Raw genomic sequence first — 15286 nt, forward strand, 5'->3', positions numbered from 1 at the left:
ATGAATATGTTACTGAATTTGTTAGTGTTATTGAATCTGCTACTTGCTGCCATAATCAATTTTTATTCTTTTTGAAGTTTTTCAGCCACAAATGTTATTTAATTTAGAGCACTGAAGGCTAAATCCAACTCTGCTTTCCTTTCTCCACAAGGTTTAAGTTTGTGCTTGAAGCCTCTGTGTGTTTCTATACCTCAAAGCAGCAGGATCTTAGGCCGGAGCATCTCTGAGAAAGTAGATAAATCTCTTGTCTGTCTCTTCCAAAAAAATTCTGAATTAATCCAAAGCAGATCTCAAGTGCCAGTGTTAAAATGCTCTTTGATCTCAAGCACTGCAAAATAATTAGATTTCAAAAACAGAGCCTTTGAAAACAGGCTGGCACCACTTTTGACTGTAACCCCTTCTTGTGTAGTTCATTTATTTGCAGTTAATTTATCTAAGAAAATAACAATCCATGTTGTATGGAAGAGGTAATGGAAAAGTCTTCAGAATAGCTAGCGTCTGCTAGCCACTAACTTTATTTCAGTTCCATCCTATAAATGCAACACACGGTGATTTCATCAATTTTAATGTTGGTAAATATTTTCAATCTATTTTACTTGGTTTCCTGTCTCTCTCTCTTGCTTCTTCTGAAGCCTTCTTCCTTTTAAAGCAGTTCTTCCATTAGGGAGTCAAGGTTTCTCAAGGGCAGAGAGGAAAGTGGATTTGTGACCACAATCAGACCAGCCATGATCTTATTGAATGGCAGAGCAGGCTTAAAGGGGCGAATTGCCTACTCCTGTTCCTAAGTCCTATGTTCCTATGAGACAGGATGAGGTACCACATGTACATTCCAGCTCTGGCCAGTCGTGGCTTCACAAAACATTAAAGTCAGAGTTAGATTTTGGTGGAGCAATGAACCAGCTTTATACCCCTGATAAGCAGAGATCAGGGGTGAAATCTTCCTCCAGCCATCTAGCCTGCCATGACCCCATTCTACATTCCTCCAGTAACAAGGGAAGACCATTGTTGCTGGGCCAGGGAGATGCAGCAGGACAACTATTGCAGTCCCACATCAAACGATAAGGTACCGCTTGTAAAAAAGGGCACAAGTACCTTGAAGGCTGTAGGAAATATTTTTAAATGATGTCCTTGAAATGGACAAAGTTGTGCTTTTGGCACCATTATTGAGGGAACCTAAAATGCCCTCTCCCTCCACCAACTGACCTAGGAAGCTTAATGCTACTAAGCCTGAGACTACCACTACCCTATTCCTTGCATTTCCTGGGGTTGGCAAAGATTCTGACATACATAAGCAGCTGCCCACCTTTTTCAGGCAGGCAGACTACTTGTCCACATACAAACCCATGAGAGGGGCTTTAGGTATCAATGGGGCGTGGGGGTGCATTCCACCCAACCCTGATTTCCAACCGCCAGCCACCCATTTTCCAGGCAGAAATGGGCAAACACAATGATTAAAAATTGCCCCGATGCCTTTTGTATGTACCTTCAGCTTTTTCATTAGGCAGACTGTAACACCAGACAATAAACATTTCACAGGCAATAAGTGAACCTACAGTCAAAGCAAATTTCACTTACTTAACTCAATTTCACTTCCCTCTTTCAAAATACATAACTCAGGCAGCCAGTGCCTTATGTGGGCTGACTTTCTTGTTTTTGGCATGATCTTTCTTTCCAATTATTTCTAATTATAAATATTGCCCTTCTGTTTGTTATCTTTCAGCTTCATATTTCAGGTTTACATATGACAGTCTCATGTTTAAAGCATGACTGTCCATGTGTTCTTTGTTTTTTTTTCTCTCTGTGTTCTTAGCCAGAGGAAGGTCAGTGATGCTGATTTCCTCCTTTGTTAGTGATTCACTCATAGGTCAGTCAATAAGACCAGTTATATCTCTTCCCACCTTGGGGTCTGAGTTTAAAGAAACCATCTCCTAATGTTTTTGAAACTAATGGAGGTCATCTTGTTACTGAGTTACAAATGAGACAAGTGGCCCTCAACATAGTAGCTTGAAATAGCCTATGATATTCCATAAATAGCCCAACTTGCTTTAATGCACAGCTTCAATGTCTAAAGCTTGTATGTTTTGAACTCCATGTTAACTTACCTTGCTTTAAAGCACAGCACTTAAACATAATTCAAAACCCAAAATTATTTCCTTGAAGACAGATGTGATCAAAAATTCTGAAAGATAAATGGAAGTAGGCACCAGCTCTCTGTGCCTGATTTGATTCAACAGGCACCATTGTATTAGTCACCTCAAAAGGTCACAGACATATTTTGGACAGCCCCAGGAACATTTGTAAGCCATTAGTTATATAACATAGTAAAGGTAACATGCAGGGATCTATATAGGAAACATGTGGCATTGTACAGTAAGTGCTTCACATTTATGTAGCCTCTCAAGTCCTTTAAGATACTACATAAATCAAAACCACATTTTGCACAGCAGGTTAAAAGGTAAAGATGGATTAATATTTGTGTGGATGTTTACACCAATTCCGACATCTCACTGGAATGTTGATCTCTTTCAGAGACTGATAGAACCATGGAGCCATTGAAAATTTACAGCACAAAAAGAGGCCACTTGGCCCATCGTGTCTGCACCGGCCAAAAGACAAGCCACCCAGCCTAATCCCACTTTCCAGCATTTAGTCTGTGGCCCTGCAGGTTATGGCACTTAACATGCATATCCAGACACCATCAAATGAGTTGAGAATTTCTGCCTCTACTCCCCTTTCAGGCAGTGAGTTCCAGACCCCCACAACCCTCTGTGTGAAAACATTTTATCTCATCTCCCCTCTAATCTTTCCATCAATCACTTTAAATCTATGCCCCCCCTAGTCTCTGACCTCTCTGCTGAAGTAAATAGGTCCTTCCCATCCACTCTATCCAGGCCACTCACAATTTTGTACATCTCAATCAAAAGCCCCCTCAGCCTCCTCCTTTCCAAGGAGGACAACCCCAGCCTATCCAATTCCTCCTCATGGCTGCAATTTTTCAGTCCTGGCGATATCCTTGTAAATCTCCTCTGTACCCTCTCCAATGTAAGTACATCCTTTCTGTAATGGGGTGACCAGGATTGCACACAGCACAAATGGAAAAATGTATATTTCCAGAATTTTACTTTAGATGTCTAATATTATCCATGGGTTTATATCCCTGGTGCAGTGGGTCCTGCCATGGCTGATGTGGTGAGCCAGCCAACAGTCCATTGACTTCTGTGGGACCAGATGATCCCACCAGTGGGGGAGGGTAGGGGTGGGGCAGAAAATCCTGCCCTTTATCTTCTCAATTTTTATCTATGCCAAGTAAATGTGGCCAATTCCATCATCAGCTCACTTCTTGGTCCGCTCTCAAATGCTAATTCCTGCATCACCAGCTCCAGCATACTGACCACATTACTCTGGTAGACACACAGCTTCTGCAATCTACAACACACATGTTCAATGTGTACAAGCTGCTGAAATACACCAGGGGCTAAATTTTACACTGATGGGCGGGGGGAGGCGCACAGCCGACCCAATCAGGCATGAAGTGGCATGAGGTGACGTCGGGCGAGCGCCCCAACATCATCCTGCGCTCACGCGATATTTCGGTCGGTGGGCGCACGCAAAAGTCAGAAGCGCACCCGCCGACAATGAAGAGGGAAATTAAGCCCATTAACGATGCAACTGTTGTCTTTTTACACAGCCTGTCCAACCTTACGGTTGGCCAACAGGCGAATCGGCCAGGCAGCCTTTACACTTCTTAGCAAACCTCATCCAAGGGCGGGAAGAAGTTTCTGTTATTAAATAAAATAAAAATAGAAATCTGTGGACACCATTTTTATAATCTACATGTTCAAGTGCCTGATTGTGATGCTTGGACGTTTCTTTCCTGATTTGAAAAACTTTATTTCCTGGTTTCGGGTCTTCAGCTCCCTGAGGCAGCTCTCTGCCTTCAGGGAGCTTTCTCTCAGTGCTCGCCTGTGCCCCTGTTGACATCACCACTCGCCCTCCTCCCCTGCCCCGGCAATGCTGAACTTTTCAGTACCCGCTTCACGCTGGCAGGCCGTGGTTAATTGATCAGCCAGCGTGAAATCGCGGTCGGGGGACTGATCGCAGTCAGAGGTCCGTTTCCCGACCATTCCCAGGCCTGTCGAATGTGCAGGCCCACCAAGCTGAGAATTCAGCCCCAGGATAGAGTTTCCACTTTAGGCAAAAATCGCAATCTGGATGCAAAAAAATTGCACTTGTTTCGAGAAGTGTTTTATTTCCCGAAGTTTCAACTCAGAATTATTTGCATATTGCCAAATGCAAAATCTGCCATGAACCAGCATACTCAGGCAGCATTTTAAAAGCATTTTTTTATAATAAATTTTGCTCTAAAACGTATTCCTTGAAATATTTAACAGTGTTGGTTTGGTGCGGTTTGATTAATACAGCTGAAAGTGTTTTATGGCAAAAAATAAACATTTAATCACTGTGTCAATTCACCGGCCATGAGTAACCTGATTTTACTGAAAATGACTTTCACAAAGTACATAGTATCCTTTGCTAGTTATATTGGTGGACTTTAATCAGTGTCTTAGTAAACTAAAAGAATATATATTCCAAAGCTTTTAAAATGTGTTGTGTATTGTCCTTGTGCTTTAGAGAACCAGCTTAAATTTTACAGCCTCTTAAAGGCCTACAGATGAGTGCAAATAACTCCTAATGGTGATTAATTCATCTGGGGCCATGGCCAGTTTTGTCAGTGAGGATGGCTTTTGGTGCAATGTTTTTAAAGTTATGTAAAAGATTACGGAAATGCAATTTTCACTCTAAATCATTTACGCTTAAAACTCCATGTTCTCTCTCAGCTGGTTCCATCCATTTCAGGTGTGATGCACTGGAAAAACCGGCGTAGCAGAGTGTAAACTCTACTATTATAACTCTACTGTGTACAGATGCATTTCAGCTATGCAAGATGCAGTATATGACTTCTATGCATTCTGTAGCATTCTCTTGTAGGATCTAGGACAGAATAAAAATAGAAGCTTGTGATCTGCTGGATGATCCTTCCTTATCTCTGATCTTCAAACATTCTCCATCTCAACCTTTCTTATTTTCATCAATATTACTATGGTAATGTGAACTCTCCTAAACTTTAAATACACTATTTTGCACTCCCTTTCCTTCCAATGTCACATTTTTGAAATCAAGATTCATTGAATTATCTCCGACTTTAAGTTATTCTTTTTCAGGACTTCAAGCTTAATACAAACTACTAACTGTACATATCAACCATCTGAGTTGGACACGGACAGGTTGATTTTTAAGGTCTGTGTCTGTTAATCCATGTTTCTGGAAGGAAAGGCTTGCCCCCATCCACCTCCACTCCAGTGATGGGCCTGCTTCTGTTCTGGGGAATGGAATGCTTCAGTGGATGCTTTTACTCATGATACTTTAGATCACAAGAACACAAGAAATAGGAGCAGGAGTAGACCGTATGACCCATCGAGCCTACTCCACCATCCACTATGATCATGGCTGATCATGGGCTTCAACTCCATTTTTCCACCCGCTCCCCATATCCCTTAATTTTCTAAGAGACCAAAAGCCTGTCTGTCGCAGCTTTAAATTTGTTCAACAGTGGAGCTTCCACAACCCTCTGGGGTAGAGAATTCCAAAGAATCACAGCCTTTGAGTGAAGTAGCTTCTCCTCATCTCAGTCCTAAATGAAAGGCCCCTTATCCTGAGAGTATGCCCCCATGTTTCCTACTCGCTGACCAGTGGAAACAATCTCTCAGCGTCCAGCCTAAAAAGCCCCTTCAGAATTTTGTAGGTTTCAATCAGATAGCGTCTCATTCTTCTAAACTCCAGAGAATATAAGCCCAATTTACTCAGTCCCTCATTATAATACGACCCCCTTATCCCAGGGACCAATGTAGTGAACCCTCTTTGTACCACTTCCAATGCAAGTATATCCTTTCTTAAATGTGGAGACCAAATCTGCATACAGTATTCCAGATGTGATCTCCCCAAAACCCTGTATAACTGTATCAAGACTTCTTTATTCTTGTGCTCTAACCTCCTTGCAATAGAAGCCAACATGCCTTTTGCCTTCCTACTTGCTTGCTCCACCTGCATGCAAACTTTCTACAATCCTTGTATAAGCACACCCAAGTCTCTTTGAACATCAACACTTGCAAATTTCTCACCTTTTGAAAAATATTCTTCTTTTCTATTCTTACAACCAAAATGAATAAATTCACACTTCCCTACATTAAACTCCATTTGCCATCATGTTGCCCACTCAATTAACCTGCCTATATCTCTTTGCAGCCTCTCCGTGTCCTTCCCACAGCTTATCTTTCCACCTAGCTTAGTGTCACCAGTAAACTTAGATACATTACCGTCTGTCTCTTCATCTAAATTAGTAATATAGTTAGCAAATAGCTGAGGCCCAGGACTGATCCTTGCAGCACTCAACTATTCACTGACTGCCAACTTGAAAAATCTCTGATTACACCTCCTCTCTGCTTTCTATCCATTAACCAATCCTCTCTCTATGCTAATATATTACCCCAACTCCATGAACCCTTATCTTGCCTACTAACCTTTTGTGTGGAACCTTATCAAATGTCTTTTGGAAATTCAGTATACTACATCTATTGGTTCCCCTTTATCTAATCTACAAATTACATTCTCAAAAAATTGTGATAAATTTGTCAAACAGGATTTTTCTTTAGTAAACCATATTGACTTGTTCTAAGTGCATTGTTAAGACTACCTTAATGATAGATTCCAGCATTTTCCCAACAATTGATGTTAGGTTAACTGGCCTGTAGTTCGTTGTTTTCTCTCTCCCTCCTTTCTTAAAAGGTGGTGTAACATTTGCCACCTTCCAATCTGATGGGACTGTTCCAAATCTAAGGAAGTTTGGAAAATCAAAGCAAGCACATCCACTATTTCTGCAGCTATCTCTTTTAGATACCTAGGGTGTAAGCCATCAGGCCTTGGGGATTTGGTGGATTTTATTCCCTTAGGTTCCTCCAATACCTTTTCTCTGCTGATATTAATTTCCTTATTTTGTCACTCTTTTTATTCTATAGGTGCTATCTATTTCTGGTATGAAACTTGTGCCTTCTATAGACACAATATATTTGTTCAATGCCTCTGCCGTTTCCTCATTCCCAAGTACATTTCTCCTGTCTCTGCTTCTAAGGGACCAATGTTTACTTTAGCTACTCTCTTCCTTTTTATATACTTATAAAAGCTCTTACAATCTGTTTTTATATTCCTGGCAAGTTTACTCTCAGTTTCTATTTCTTCCCTTTTGATCAACTTTTTGGTGGCCCTCTGCTGGTTTCTAAAACACTCCCAATCCTCAGATTTGCCACAACTTTTTACAACATTATATGCCTTTTTTTAATCTAATACTATATTTAACTTCCGAAGTGAGCCACGGATGGGTTGTTTTTTTGCTGAATTTTTCTTTTTCAATGGAGTGTAATTTTGCTAAACATTTTTTATTATTTCTTTAAATGTTTCCCACTGTTAATTTACCTACATGCCTTCTAGTCTATTAATCAATTAACCTTAGCCAGTTCTCCCTTCATACCTATGTAATTAACTTTGTTTAAATTTAAGATTCTTGTTTGTGATTGGAGCATGTCACTTTCAAACTTAACATGGAATTTAATGGTATTATGATCACTATTTCTCAGTGGCTCTTTTATTATGACATTACTAATTAACCTTGCTTCATTATACAATACTAGATCTAAGAGAGTTATATCACTAATTGGTTCCATAAGGTATTGCTCCAAGAAACTTTCATGAAAACATTCTACAAACTCATCTTCTGACCACTCTTGCGAGTTTGATTGTCCCAGTCTAAATGAATATTAAAGTCCCCCACAATTGTTACATTTCCTTTGTTACTAGCTCCAATAATTTCTTGTTTAATGCTTTGTCCAATTGTGTAACTATTATTAGCGAGACTATAAACCACATCCACCACTGTATTCCTGTATTCTCACTTTTGCTATTCCTAGGGGAGAATTTCCTCCCCATTGGGCTGGCCGGTCGCGAGCAGGTACGGAGCCGATCACCACTCATGATCGGCTGCATGTCACCATTTTATGTGGGCAGGCGGAACGCAACCTGTGTGGGCGGGGGGAAGGAGGGAGAGTTGGGGCCTGCACTCTTTTGCGCATGTGTTGTTTTTCCGGTCTCACCCCTTCAGGCGTAAACCATGCTGGGGTGGCCAGTTTTCTTGGGCAGCAGCGCAGCCTGAGTGTTGGGCGGGACCCCACCCTGGGCTATGGTGACCCCTCCCAGCAGCTTGTTGAGCTCTTCATCATTGCAGATGGCGAGCTGCAGGCGGCAGGGGATGATGCGGGTCTTCTTGTTGTCCCAGGGCAAGTTGCCGGCCAACTTAAAGATCTTGGCCATCAGGTATTCGAGGACAGCGGCCAGGTAGACGGGTCTCTGGCCCTGACCTGCTTGGCATAGTGACCCTTGCACAGCAGCTGGTGGATACGGCTGACGGGGAACTGGAGCCCGGCTCTGGAGGAACGAGTCTTGGCCTTGGCGCACCCTTTGCCTCCGGTTTTACCGCGACCAAACATCTTTCAGAATTCGCTCTCAGTGAAGCTTATTGCACCTGGTACTCCCAGGCAGTCTCCCATCCAAGTACTAACCAGGCCTGAGGCTGCTTAGCTTCCAAGATCGGGCATTTTCAGACTAGTATGGCCGTATGTGCGCGAAGGAGCACAGAAATCTCCCTGAGGCACAGAGCTGCCTCAGGGAGATTCAGTTCAATGCAAAGGATGGTGAAAGTAAAAAAATAAAATTATTCAGATGTGACCATTCATGTGACAGTGTCACAGGAGCTGGGACATGTTTATGAATTTTAATTAAAAACTTTAATTAATTAAGGGAAGAATTTTTGGGTCGGTGAGTGGGGGCAGGGCCCGCTCACCGATGTGTAAAATGATGCGAGGTGACGTCGGGCATGTCATTTAGATTTTCAGCTTGGCAGGCGCGCAGTTGACTCGGCTGCGCACCCGCTGAACTGTCAAAGGCGTGTTAAGGCCACTAATTAACTAATTAAGCCTATTGAGAAAACTGCCGTCCAACCTTAAGATTGTCGGGCAGGCGAAGAGCCCAGGTCGCCTTCACATTTTGCATGAAACCTCATCCACAGGCGGGATGAGCTTTCATGAAGGGTTTATTAACTAAATTAAAAATTCTCAAACATTTAATAAACATGTCCCAGCTCATGTGACACTGTCACATGAGGGGACATGTATAAGTAATTTTTTTCTGTCTTTAATAAAAACTTTCTTTCCAAACTTAAACTCCCTGAGGCAGATCCATGCCTCCGGGAAATTTCTGCACTCTTTCGTGTGCCCCCACCCGCCCCCACACAACCCCCCTGACGGGGGAAAATTCTTCCCCAAGGTCCTGTCCAACCATAAGGAAATGTCATTAACCCTGGCATCAGACAGGCAACACAACCTTCAGAGTTCCAGGTCACAGCTGCAGAGAACAGTGTCTATCCCCATGACTCTACTATCTATCATTATCAAATTCCTCTTCACTCCCCCACTTGAATAACATCCTTTACCATTGTGCCATGGCCAGTCCATTCATCCACCCTGTACTCCTTCTCCTCATCCACACAGGAAGTAAGCATTTCATACCTGCTGGATAAAGTCAGGGTCTGAGGCTCCTCCATCATTACATGCTGATTCCCCATACCTACCTGACTTGCAGTCACATCAGCCTGTCCTTGACCATTAACCAACTCTAAAGTTCTGCATAACCTAAGGAGTGTCACTACCTCCTGGAACAAAGTGTCCGGGTAACTCTCCCCTTTCCTAATGCCCTGCAATATCCTCAACTCAGACTCCAGCTCAGCAGCTCTAAGCCGAAGTTACCTAAGCTGCAGACACTTACTGCAGTTATGATTGTCCAGGATTGCAATGAATTCCACAGATTCCCACGTGCTGTAGCCATAGCACACCACCAGCCCTGCCATTTCTGTCCAACCTTATTTATTTATTTAGTCAATTAGTTAATTATTTACACAGATAAAGTAATAGAAAGTTGCACTTACCTATTTTGGAGATGAAAGAAGAAAATTCACCAACCACTGGAGGCTGAAAGAAAAAATAGAAAAAGGAGTACTTCTTTGCCCTGCTGCACCAAATTCCCAAGTTAATCAAATTCCCAACTACACACTCTGTCTATGTCTCAGTCTAGTGTAGTCTCTCTCCGTGCATCCTCTTACTCCATGTGGTTTGAAAGACCTCTCTGCTTATAAAGTTAAGTATTCACTTTAAGTTGCCCCGCTTAAAGTCATTTTGCATCACGTCATTTATTCTTTGGGGCCTTTTTTTTTGATTTCCATCGCTATTTTCAGTTTGATGTATCTGCACACTGGCCCCATCCCTTCGGCTGGAGGGACAGTCCCTGCCATTTTCTGATTCCAGAGGCCCAAGCTGAAGGGAGAGAGCAAGGCCCAAAATTCTGGGAGCAGGAGCACAGGGCAGGGAAGGGAAGCTGCAGGCCGTTGATCAGGCAATGAACTGCGGGCAACCCAGAGCAGGGGTGGAGGGAGCAGGGCCTTCAGCTACTCCCTCAAATCCTGCGGCTCCTTTTGCAGCCCCTGGTTCCTTCTGTGACCCCACCACCACCAGACCACCCCCCCACCCTCCCTCAGGGACAGAGGCTTATCCACTACAGACTGTCAGGAAGGGGTCCAAGCTCTGGAGAGAAGGACAGAAATACAGAGTAAGAATGGAGTAAGAGATTCAGTGGGAAAGGAGAGAGGCAGACAGACAGACAAAGTGGGAAAGGAAAGCAAGCAAAAAGTTGAGCTGAGTTTCAGGAGTGCTGCAGGTGGGAAACAGAAGCTGTGCTACTCAGGGCTTGTATGAGTGATTTAGTGTTATCTAATTTGAATTTATATGCCATTTCTGTTACATTCTGTGATTTATTTTATTTTGCAAGTTATCCCAGCTAGGAATGCACAGTGCTGCACATGTACAATACAGTATTTCAGCTTGTACAATGTTTTTTTCCAAACAAGAAAGCATTGAGTGTAACATTGATCCCTATGGGAGCCTATGATTTGCTTAAAGTTGTTTTTCTTAAAGTTGCGATCTTCAGGAGTGCAACCACAACTTTAAGTGAGGATTTACTGTATAGAGCCTCTGATGAATCACTAGCTAGCTTAGCTTCCTGCTACAATTATTAATGCCTATTAAACCAACTATTTTGAACTGATTGACAGATAATTTCCACTGCCAGGCAGCTCCCTGTTTAACAAGGCTATTTAACTAGCTTGAAGTTTGGAAGTTCTATGTCAGAGTCTGAGTTTTAATCTAAATTTAAACTTGAGAAAGACAGCAGAACTTACCACATGGACCAAATTCCCAACAACACACTCTGTCTACATTTCACTCTGGTGTAGTCTCCCCTCTATGTATTCCCTTACTCTTAGCAAGACATAGAATTCCCACAGCAGAATTGGAAAGTATTTTCAAAGAAAATTGATTCTGCAGTTTTGTCACTGAGACTAGCATATTATCAATTTTAAATCCATTTAAAAATTAGATTTAACAACAGAATCCCGATTGCCCACAGTTTAGGATATAGCCCTGCAATTCTTGCCATAACTTTCCACTATACAAGAAATGCAATGTTGGGCATACTTGCATCTTAATTTAGGGCAAACTTGTGCCCACTGTACTTCAGTGTCACTACGTGTCATAGTCCTATATTTATGACTGTTTGTGAAATTGTTCATCAGCTTCTGTTCAGAAATTGCTACCACACACAAGTCCACAGGTGTCTTTTAAGGATAACATGTATCCCATTGCTTAATCTTTGCAAGCATTTGGCTTTGTTACTGCTAAAGAAATTGAATACCCGTGGCGTGTTTATTTCTTTGGGGGTTGGATGTGGTTTGGAGCACTATTGATCTCATTATAATCCAGGAACAGGGAAGTTCACACTGGAAAATGACAGGATAGATGAGGATGAACTAAAATCAATTATCTTTCAAAGACACTCCAGAACTTAGGTTCTGAGTTGAGTGCAAACACAGCCTGCACAAGCCAGCAAAAAGGAGTTTTCTCTCTTGATAATTGGACCAAACCCAAATTAAACTGATCCTTGCCATTTTCACAAAGCAGTTTAATGTGGATCAGCATCAAGTATGAGGTCAGTCTGCGGTGCCTGCAAGCAGTTCTATTTAAAGAGCGTCATACTGTGTTTTCTACTAAAGCAAGAAAGAGAGAGAAAAACATTTTACTCATCTCATTTTACTAACCAAAATATATTTTGTATATCTTTGTTCATAGACTCTGCAGAATGTTTGCTATCAGTTACCAGAAATTATTATATTTTTAGTTTGAACATGGCCTATTTAAAGGATGTCTGTCTTGTTTATGTTCGCCCTGAGTCCTTTGCCCCATTGCTGGCCGGGTCTTTAGCAGAGGCTCTAAGCTCTGGAAGTCCCACCTTAAACCTTTCTACCTCTCCACCACTAATGCTATAAAACCTACCTCTTTGACAAAATCTCTGATCATCCGTCCTTAATATCCCCTTATAGGGTTTTTTGTCAAATTTTGTCCCATGTGAAGGACATCGGAATGTTTTACTATATTAAAGCTGCTATATAAATGTAATTTGTTGTTGTATGTTTCCAAGTGCTTCTAAATAATGTTACAATATGGCAAAAGCCTCCGAATGTGAAACATTCCTCAGACAGGGTCTATGATGCAATGTGGCAAGTGTATTGATGAGGCTATTTACAAAATAATTGCACCCTTTATTCAGTCCTTCTGCGGGGCATGCACTGTTGAGTGTCCAGCCAATGTATTGAGTGGCTTGAGCAGATATTCTTTTGAAATCAATTGATCTATTGGCAGGTTGTCCATTTTACATAACTATTATGTTGCACAGATGGTGAGCTGGTTCAGTTTGCTTTTATGCGTAAATGAATACCTTGATGGTATTCAAATATTATCTTTTGTCCTCTGTTTCGAATGCACTGACATGTTGGCAGCCCAGTGACCATTCTTCACATGTGTCAAAGTGTGTTGGCCGGCGTTCTGATCATGGGGAACATAACAGCTTATGCCATTTATGTTCCTGTCCAATATCCACATATATATACGTCCAACAGATGTCATTGGATAATATTCTGAAACAGGAATCCTTTTTATACTTAAGAGAGAGAGATCTGTTAGGGGTGAATTGCCTACTGTGCTGTGATTCCCAAACAGCCACAAGATTCTGCATGTGTGTCAAGCTCTATGGGATCCCAGCAGTCGAGTTTTCTCCCCTTAACCTAAGACATGGCACCAATTTTACCTAATGTTTTAAAGAACAGGTTTACTGTTTTCAGCTAATAAATGGAACTCTTTTCTGTTGTTTTAGACTGTGAGCACTCTGATTGTGGCCAAAGCCAAGGTCTCAGGTAATTATCACTGTATAGCTACCAGTGAGTGTGGTGAAGACAGAAGAAGAATTAACTTTTACGTTACAGGTAAGCAATTGTTTGCTCTCAGGAGACCGTGCACGATCAAAATAAAGATTTAAAGCTGACCATCGATATATCAATCCATTTGCCAGCTTGTTAATATTTTACAAAGGGGAAAAAATCAAATTTGTTTACTGTAATTGGAGGTTTTTCATTGTCCAGCAACCAAACCAGTTGGAGAACTGGACTGGAAACTCTTAGAACGAATCAATCAGACATGACCCTCTTGCACTGCTGGCAAAAGTCAGATTGAAATGTTTTAAGATGAGCTGATCACTTCTCAAGAGTGAAGGGGCTGAATTTTGGCTACTGAAAAATTTCCTGACTCTTCAGACTAGCCTCAGTAAAAAGCATCCTGCATCGCGAGATTTTCACTCCAGGAGCGGAGGGGGTGAGCGTGGGCTGACGTCAGGTCTGCCAGAATCAGGTGCTTGGAGAACCCGGGGATGGGTGAATGCCGAAGTCAGCTGGAAGGCTCGCCTCAGTTCTCTGGGACTTGGTCCCAGTTGTTTTAGAAGATTTTAGGCCCTCTAGCCCTCACCCCCACACTCAGCGCACCCCCCCCACCCTTAGCCCCTCATACCCTCCATGCCATCTCAATGCCAACTCCTTTCCCTGACTCACACCTCATGGCCCCTTTTTTACACACATTTACATACACATTACTTTACACAGTATTAAAACAGGGATTTCATCCTGGTTGTCATGGTCAATAGGAGTAAGTTCATTTTTGGTAGGCATCCTGCCCACTCACTTATATCCTGTGCATACCTATGCCTGTCACCATATAATGATTATGTATTGTTCATATATTTAAAATAACATGCAAAATGATATTTTTAATTGAATAAAAGCTCCCTTCAAGGTTTGTGGGATTTCCTATTATACAATTCTACAACATAACCCCTTTAAACCTATAAAGGACTGACTTCTCAGCTGATGTGCACCATTGTTATTCTGTTGGATGCTGTTCAAAAATATTATTTGAAAAGTAAGAATTGCTGGTACAATAGTTGAGAAAATCTACTTTAAGTTGCTAGTTCTGAAATCTATTATTTTATATGACGAGTGGCAGCATTTTTTAGGGAGGTATTTCTAGGTATTTTAAACTTCAGATCCTGATCAGACCTGAAAAGGGACACCCATTAAAATTCATGCTAATGTGCTCATTCACATACATGCCAAATCAAAAACTAACAGTATCCACAGTCCCCTCACCTTCAACATTAAACTATTCAAACCTGAAAGTTCCATGCTTAATTTGTGTTGAGTTAGATAAACTGACCTGGGAAACTGCAAATGGTTTGCAAATCATGGGATAGTGAAGGAGAAAAATATCAGTCAAAGTTCCCACTGCTTATCACTATCCAGTGAATGATGTTGGAGGATGAAGGCCAGGTGGGATCAGGCTCAGCTGTCAGTACAATGAGATAAGCTATCTTTGCTCGTGCCTGGATGTTTACGAACACCTTCAGAACTGTAGCCTCAGAAAAGTCATAAAATCTAAAAGGAAATTAGCAAAGAAAAATGATGCACAATACGTTTCATTCAGCTTTTTCCTTTTTCTGTTCCAAATTATCTCTACATAAACTAATAAGTTGAGTTTGAAGAAAAATATTTTTTTAAATTTGTTCATGGGATGTGAGTGTCGCTGGCTAGGCCTGCATTTATAATCCATCCCTAATTGCCCTTGAGAAGATGTGGTGAGCTGCCTTCTTGAATGTCTACAGTCCATGTGGTGTAGGTACACCCACAGTAAGCAAT

At 41.7% G+C, this 15286-nt stretch overlaps 1 protein-coding gene and 1 pseudogene across 2 annotated transcripts in view; one reads left to right on the forward strand and one right to left on the reverse strand.

Moving 5' to 3' along the window:
* Positions 1-15286, forward strand: part of kdrl (kinase insert domain receptor like) — a 217397-nt gene that overhangs the window by 116975 nt on the left and 85136 nt on the right. For both annotated transcript variants that reach the window (XM_041195167.1, XM_041195168.1), the window contains exon 12: positions 13420-13528. In XM_041195167.1, the coding sequence (XP_041051101.1) occupies positions 13420-13528 (109 nt within the window). The remainder of the gene's footprint in view (positions 1-13419; positions 13529-15286) is intronic.
* On the reverse strand, positions 8618-8726 carry LOC121282680 (annotated as a pseudogene).

The sequence above is a fragment of the Carcharodon carcharias genome, chromosome 9 (assembly GCF_017639515.1).
Source record: "Carcharodon carcharias isolate sCarCar2 chromosome 9, sCarCar2.pri, whole genome shotgun sequence".
Taxonomy (NCBI): Eukaryota; Metazoa; Chordata; class Chondrichthyes; order Lamniformes; family Lamnidae; genus Carcharodon; species Carcharodon carcharias.